The sequence below is a fragment of the Pimephales promelas genome, chromosome 24 (assembly GCF_988280905.1).
Source record: "Pimephales promelas chromosome 24, fPimPro1.hap1.1, whole genome shotgun sequence".
Classification (NCBI taxonomy): Eukaryota; Metazoa; Chordata; class Actinopteri; order Cypriniformes; family Leuciscidae; genus Pimephales; species Pimephales promelas.
Window position 1 is genome coordinate 17,690,186 of NC_142792.1, and position 8,128 is coordinate 17,698,313.

The 8,128-nt window shown below is 38.4% G+C and overlaps 1 protein-coding gene across 1 annotated transcript; it reads left to right on the plus strand.

Moving 5' to 3' along the window:
- The first annotated feature begins 1,512 nt into the window (after positions 1–1,512).
- Positions 1,513–7,734, plus strand: tnni1d (troponin I, skeletal, slow d). The gene is made up of 6 exons (XM_039668468.2): positions 1,513–1,547; positions 1,638–1,679; positions 1,757–1,888; positions 1,982–2,071; positions 6,305–6,487; positions 6,595–7,734. The coding sequence occupies exons 1-6, from the start codon at positions 1,536–1,538 to the stop codon at positions 6,679–6,681; spliced, it is 546 nt and encodes a 181-aa protein (XP_039524402.2). The 5' UTR covers positions 1,513–1,535; the 3' UTR covers positions 6,682–7,734.
- Positions 7,735–8,128: the final 394 nt, after the last annotated feature.

The following is an 8,128-nucleotide window of genomic DNA, read 5'->3' on the forward strand; positions in this document are numbered from 1 at the left end:
CGGTAAACGGTAAAAACGCAAAAGTCAGCTTGACAGTGAAGGTTGTACGCAGGCGCGCGGACTTGGTGTTGTTGTGTGGCAGTGCTTCACATCGCCACCTAGCCGCCTGGAGTGCATACTACATTGAGTTTCACACTCTTGCGTCACCATATGCACACAGATTTCCCACCAAAAACGCTCGTCTAAGCGAAGAATAAAAAGTGATAACGCAACGCCACCTTTGCGTTTTCTCTTCAGAATTGTTTCTGTGTAAACATAGCCTAAGACAAAACCAACTTAGAATGTGACACAGTATCAAAACTGCTCTATTATTTTACAAAAGGAAAATACCAGACAATAAACATTTTCAACACAAAATAAGTGTTTTTTTTTCTTTTTTACCTAAAACAATGCTCTACATATTGATTTACTATTAAGCACATTCGCAAATGACAGATGGATATGAGTTTGATTGAACACAGTCTTTTTATAACAGCAATTTTATATGGGAAGGCATGAAATAATATAGCAAACTTTATAAAACTACATTTGACTATAATCAAAAATAAAAGTTACAGTGAATCATTTGCATTTAGGATTGTTTTGCCCTGCTATCCAAAGAGAACAGACATCCGATCCATTTTTGGGTCATGACTCATCAGGAACTATTTTAAGAGGTTATATCAGCGTGTGGATGATAAATATCAATGGAGTCAATATTGTGTTGATTGTGTGTGGATTTATGAACTCAAATCCAGTTCAAAGAAAAGAACATCATGTATTCTTATGTATTGCTGTATTGTTACAGCTTTGCATTCGGTGATCTTTCATTTCTAAAGCACTGCCAAGGCATTCTTGGCGACTGAAACTATATCTGCCAGCCAGTGGCGGCTGGGCTATAAAATCCCTTTGTCTCAAAACCCAGTTGTTCTGCCTTCTGTCAGTGGCCATAAACCAGATAGATACCAGGTACAGCATCCACACTTACTTTAAAGAATTGACTTTGCCTTGAGAACATTTTCAGTTTATTGTTTTCCTTATTTTCTAAGTTTCATCTTGAATTTCTTTTTTTAGTTGTTCAGCAAGACGTCACAATGGGCGAGTAAGTACAAGTCTTTTTTTGATTATTTAGCATGTTAATATTAAATTATGTGATACTGGTGCTATCAGTCACATTTAGTTTTCATTTTAGTGAATATTTCAGAATTCCTGTAAAAAATATCCTACAATATTGGCCAGGAAAAAGATATACATTGATATTTTGTGACCTCAAGCCTTACACAAAATTATTATAAAATTCCACAAGACATTCTTATTTCAGCATGGAAATTACTTGCAGTTTGATTACTCAAAATGCTTTAATAAATGCATACTGATGATCGTTTCCCTTTTTTTGTTTCTTAACAAACGATACTGGCAGTCAGGTAAGCATACTGTTATCCACATAAATGTCATTGCTTTTAGTATTTACATGAATATTAAAATGAATATGCTTGCTTTTAAATGTAAACTATGTCGATTCATTATAGCAGATACGAAGGCCTGGAAATCCAAAAATGGACATCAAAGTACGTCTTGATTATTTTAAAAATCATGCCGTGCCAATCAACATTATATCAATATTCAATACCTCATTACCCTTACCTTGTTTTTAACAGCCTAAGTCAAAGATTTCAGCATCAAGGAAACTTTCTCTAAAGGTTCGATTTATTTCCGTAACTTATTTTCTACTTTGTTCTGAAATTGTTATTAAAGCTCCTCTTCCATCTTCAATCAGATAATGCTTCTTAACAGAGCAATGGAGGATTTGGAAAACGAGAAACAGGAACGGGATGAAGAGAAAAATCGCTACCTCACAGAAAAACACCCTCCTTTGCAGATTTCTGGGCTCTCTCTAGAGGAGTTACAGGTGATACATTCAGTCAGACAGACGTAAGTTGAAGACTTCATTCAATATTTCTTAAACCAGTTGCATTTACCAATGTTTTATATTCATCTTCAGAATCTATGCAAGCAGCTCCACGCAAAAATCGATGTAGTAGATGAGGAGAGGTACGGCTATGAGGATAAAGTTATCAAGCACAACAAAGATGTAAGTCTAAACCCAGTCATTGTGAGGCCAATGTAGGCATTATATTGGTTTGAGGAATTGGCCCCAAATGGGTTTGTCCATGAAAAGTCCATATGAATATCATGTAGACTCTAATGGCGTTTTTGGACACAGTACCAGCTCGACTCGACTCGGCTCAGCTCGCCTTTCTACTGTGTAAAAGTTGTGTACCTGCTTCCGGGTACTTTTTTTGTACCACCACCGACGAGGTTCTGAGCGAGCTAAGGCGATACAAAAATGTGACGTGAAAACAATACCGACTGCTTATTGGTCAGAGAGAATCGTCACCATTCACTGCGTCATCATTACACCCGCTAGATTGAGTATCCAGAATAACCCCACCATTTTTAAATAGTTTGGCCAGAGATAATTACTAAACTTACTACTATTATTATGGCAAGTCGGAAGAATATGGCGTGGTCAAATGCAGACTTTCCTTTGTTTGGTTGCCGAAAAGAGGATCCAGTGAGAGCTTGATTGGGCAACGAGGAACGAAAGGCGTCGCTATGACGACCGGGTACTATTTGTGGCGGTACTGTCTGCAATGGAAACGGAGCGAAAAGTGAGCCGAGTCGAGTCGAGTTGAGCTAGTGGTAATGGAAAAGCGCCATAACTGGGACAAATGCAGATAGAACCAACACGGAATCACAAACACACCAGAACCAGGAGGATTCTTGACGATTACTAAAATCAGGGGAACTTACGAAGATATTGGACCCTGAGGGCCAGAGTTACCCACCCCTGACTATTCTCTATAGACCAGAGGTCTCCAAAAAGGTCAGCAGACCTGCACAGTTTATCTAAAGGTGCTCTAAGCGATGTCACACGACTTTAAGGCCAAAACATTTTTTGTCACATACAGCTACATCTCAATGTCTTTGCAGACAACCCAGGCTCCACAAATGGCAACAAAAACAAACTGTGGCAACCCGCTCCACGAAACATAACAAACTGTTACAGCCAATAACTGACAAGAAGGCCCTGGGGGTGGGGTTTGGGTGGTTAGTGCAGATGACGCAGCGCAGTCTCATCCCAATACGTCATACAACTGACGCTTTTGACCATACGTCAACATTCGCCGTTTTAGGGTATTCTTAAACATCGGTTAGATGACGTTATCTAATCCTAACCCCAGACAGCAAACTGACATTGAATCAACGTGGAAACGACGTCTCTCATGACATTGAAACAACGTTGATTTTGCTCATCGAATTAACGTTGAACCAACGTCAGTTGCGGCATTCTTCAAAGCTAAATGAAAATCGAAAATTGGTTTGCTTTCATAACGTTGAAACGACGCGTTGATTTCAAGTTGATTTTCCGTTAGTTTTGAAAGAATGACGCGTCTGACGTTGGTTCAACGTTAATTCGATGAGCAAAACAATGTCAGATCAACGTTGTTTCGATGTCATATTTCCACGTTGATTCGATGTCAGTTTGCTATCTGGGACCCTACCCCAGACCTAAACCTAGACTTGACTATTGTAATTCTCTTTATATTGGAATGAGCCAGTCCAATATTAGTCGTCTTCAGATGGTCCAAAATGCAGCAGCCAGACTTTTGACTGGCACAAGGAAGTTTGATCATGTCACCCCAATACTGCGTTCGTTGCACTGGCTACCAGTTTGTCATAGAATAGAATTTAAAATTTTGCTTTTTGTTTTTAAAGCCATGAACAATTTAGCTCCAAGCTATCTGTCTGATCTTTTGAAACTAAATGACTGTACTAGATCACTGAGGTCATCTCAACAAAGATTGTTGATGGTTCCAAGATCAAGGCTGAAGACGAGAGGGGACCGTGCTTTTTCTGTTGTTGGTCCAAAACTATGGAATAGTCTTCCTGTATCTTTAAGATTAATATCCACTGAGTCTGTTTTTAAATCTAAGTTAAAAACCTACCTGTTTTCACTGGCCTACAAGTGTCCTTGATTTAATGTTGAAATGGTCAAATTGGTGGTTTCGATGTAAACACCCCCCCCCCCCTCCTTTTCACATTAGTTTTGCGGTCAGTCTTGCTTTTTTTTTACGATATTTTATTTCTTCTGTACAGCACAATGTTCAACTACTCTTGTTTTTATTGTGCTTTATAAATAAAAGTTGATTGATTGATTGATAAACCTACCCCGTCACCTAACTAACGCTAAAGGTAAAGCGTCAGTTAGATGACGCCCCAGGATTAAGGTTACCCTAAAATGGCGGATGTTGACGTATGGTCCAAAGTGTCAGTTATATGACGTCTTGGGATGAGACTGTGTTAGATGAGAAGGAGGGAGGGTCTATCTAGCCTCCGCTTTGTTTGAAAATACTTTAAACGTCAAAAAGAAGTCACGTCACCCGACATCGCTAAGAGCACCTTTAAACAAAGCTGAAACAGAGTATCAAAGTACAGGATACTTTCCTAACCCAGGAACAGGGTTAGGAAACTCTGCTATAAGTGGGTGCTAAACACTGCGGTGGTCCTCCAGGAAAAATGGATTATAGACAACTGGTATATAGACATATCAGTATCCTAGACAAAACAATTTTTATTTTATGTAAGGCTAGTCACCCCCTCGTGACTGCAGCTATTTTTAGATTAGTAGGACTAGGATAACACTTTTTTATTTAGCTAACCCACCTTACGTATAAATCACTTTTGATGGCATCCACACCAAGTGGTAGTAAATAGTATCAGTACATCAGCATGGTAAAAAAACACAGTTGGTTCAGCTATTCAAAGAAGTTACTAAGCGTAACTTGCTGCACCTTTCAGGCTTAGCCTCTGTGACAGCTGCCGTTGACGGACGACAATGTTAGACACAGTATTAAAAGACTAACAGAAATGTCAGGACTATCAAGACCAACAGGATAGAAACACAAAGTCCACACAATGGATTGCATACATCTGAGGGTGTGACAACCAACGGACCATTGAGATGAACCTGAGTTCTAAGAGATAGCATTCTTTAGGTATTAAAGGGGTGGTTTACTGCTTTTTTTTCTTTGCATGATTGTGTTTATGGGGTAAAATATAACATTAATTAGGGTTTTTCTTTTTTAAAAAGTCTTATTTTTCATAAACTTCACCTTTATTGTCAGCCGCGCTCTCCTCTGTCATTTGAACGACTGGTTGACTTCCTGATTCTATGAAACCACTCCCTCAGAAAGAGGCAGTGGGCTCCGATTGGTTAGTTTGGGCCGGTGTGTGGTGATTGGCTAAATTGTGTAGCGCACGTTGTCCGGAAACTTCACGCCCATCACCTTTACGAGTGAGTTTCAAAGTAAATAATGTGTCGATACTGCGGTATCAGAGCCTGAAACAAACCCAGAAAGAAAAGAGAAGAGAGTCAAGCAGAACCTCCCCAGACACGGCTCTTACGAAACGTTTCTGAATGGTATTTTTTTTTAAATTATTATTATTCTATTCTACTATTATTATACGAATTTTCGATACGTTGTTACTTGAAAATGCTACTGCTGCTTGTTAGCTTTTGAGATAAGAGATTTCGTTTTTCTCCTGATTAAACATTCAATATAACTGAATAAATGTTTTTAAAAGTTATTGCTTTATCGAAATAATGAACAACCGTTTATCTATTCACCAAACTTAGTTTACTCAGTGTATCGTTTTATTTAGGTGTAGCCTACATGTGGCAACTGCGTTAAACAATTTTTATTTTTAGAATTACAATTATGCGAATTCATTGCCTATAATTTTATACAATTTGTCTTAAACAAAATAGCGTCGAACTAACTGGCTACTATATACACAAGGCACTGGTTTTTACATTCTTGATCAAATCGAAAAATTACGTCATGAAGTATATATACATGACAAATACATAGTACATTTACAAATTCAGGTCCAAAGTGTTTGTGCGCTTTTGTCGTAGACACGAAATAGCGTAACTATAACTTTCGACGAGCCACAGAAATGTGGCCATGCCCTTTTTTTTGCATATTCCGGAGGGAGGGTTGATGCAAATGTATGGGTTAATGACGTCTAAAACCCAGCTGTAGTCCCAATCGAGTCGTTTTTGTAGGAATTACACTTCCTGATTTTTAAAAGACGATATCTCTGCTTACATTGAACTTTCAGCGCTGCAACTTTGCCGATACTGTTCATGCACCAACAGCAACATTACACACTATTTAAAATGAAAAAAGTGAAATCGCAATCAACCGCCCCTTTAAGCACCTCCTTGGTAATGGAAATTTTGTATTCCCTTGATTAGATCAATGAACTTAAGATGAAAGTTCAGGATCTAGGAGGGAAGTTCAAGAAACCCGCCCTGAGGAAGGTGCGTGTGTCTGCCGATGAGATGATGAGGGCTTTGCTGGGCTCGAAACACAAAGGCTCCATGGACCTCCGTGCAAATCTGAAGTCGGTCAAGAAGGAGGATATAAAGCAAGAAAAGGTAAGGCGATAAATATAAAACTGTATACCAAAATTAGCTAATATGAGTCCAAATTATTGTAGTTTTCATTACAATTTTACAATCCAATGCTTCTTTCTGTCAAATAGGTCTTGACCAGTGAAGTAGGTGACTGGCGTAAGAATGTGGAAGCCATGTCTGGCATGGAGGGAAGAAAGAAGATGTTTGATGCTTAAAAGACGTCTAATAGCTGTCCAAACACAGTCCTAGTTTAGGCTATAACAAGGCAAAATTTGGCATGTCAGTGAAAATGTAATAGAGGTCTAACCATAGTCCAAGAATAGATGCACAGGCTACGCATTAAACGTGTCCGCTATCTCACGACCAATTCGTACGAGTGATTCAAAAGTGGCTAGTTCGTACCTCACTCGTATGAATTCGTACGATTTGTCTAAACCCACGTGATGGTTATGTTTAGGGGCGGGGTCAGGTGTAGGTCATTCGTACGAATTCATACGAATTGGCTAATTCGTAAAATATGAACGATTTAGCAAAATCGTACTAATTCGTAAGAGTGAGGTCTTACGAATTGTTACGAATTAACCACCCCGTAAAATTCGTACAAATTCCCGTGAGATCGGGTTGGAAACCACACACCTTGTAATCACTGTTGACTTTGCGTACATGATGAAATATCATAGATAATCGCAAGGTATTTCGGCAAAAAGGACATGTTAACAAATTCAAGGTTATTTTGGCTAGAAGTGGGTTACTCATACCCGGTCGATAGTAAACTGAGATGGCGAAATGACGGCTATTGCTTGGTGTGTTACAGTATGTTGACCCAAACACAAATTTTGGTCTTATTTCTCTGTTACAAAAGGGGAATTTAGAAGAATGCTAACATGGCTATTTTCAATTCAATGACATTTTCTTTTAAAAATATGATTGACAGCCCTCCCTTCTCTTAAGAGTTGAAAGAGACATGATCTATGCCTTTGTAGATTCTGGTGTTTTTGAGACCGTCTGCCATAATTTCATTCATTATGAATGCGAATTCATATATAAATATATACATATAAAACAACTCAGTATAAGGGATGTATGTGTGTTTTTGTGTGTTACATTGAAGTCTTAAATTGGCATTACCACCCCCTATTATTTTAGCAGTGACTAATTTTGCTAAAGGTTCAACATTTTTAATAGCATTAAAATGTATGTAAATGCAGACACAATGGAATATGTAATGTAACTAATATTTGAACAGTAAAACATCTTTCTTTACACTTTTTAGATGTACTCTTCAATGTATTTCTCCATGATTAATGATACACAACAGGTGCTTAAAGATGGCAAATGATCATTTGTTTTGTTCAGACAGTTACAATATGATATGATTCATTATCCATTCTTACTTTCTGACTGAAATATGATATTTCACTATGGTGAAGCTGATAAGACCAGCTAAGCTAGCAGGTTAGGTGACAGGCCATCTTCCATGGAGACAGCAGTAAACAACGAGGTCAAAGCTGGCCATTGTTTCAGTACTGCACAGTGTATGCTGTATTTTTAGTTCTGTTGTACCCCATATCTAAACTGACTCGACCTTGAAGAGATGAACATTAGAAAGTGCACACGTCATTGGGAACCTAAAGCATGCAGTACGAGAACGCTTTCCTGTTG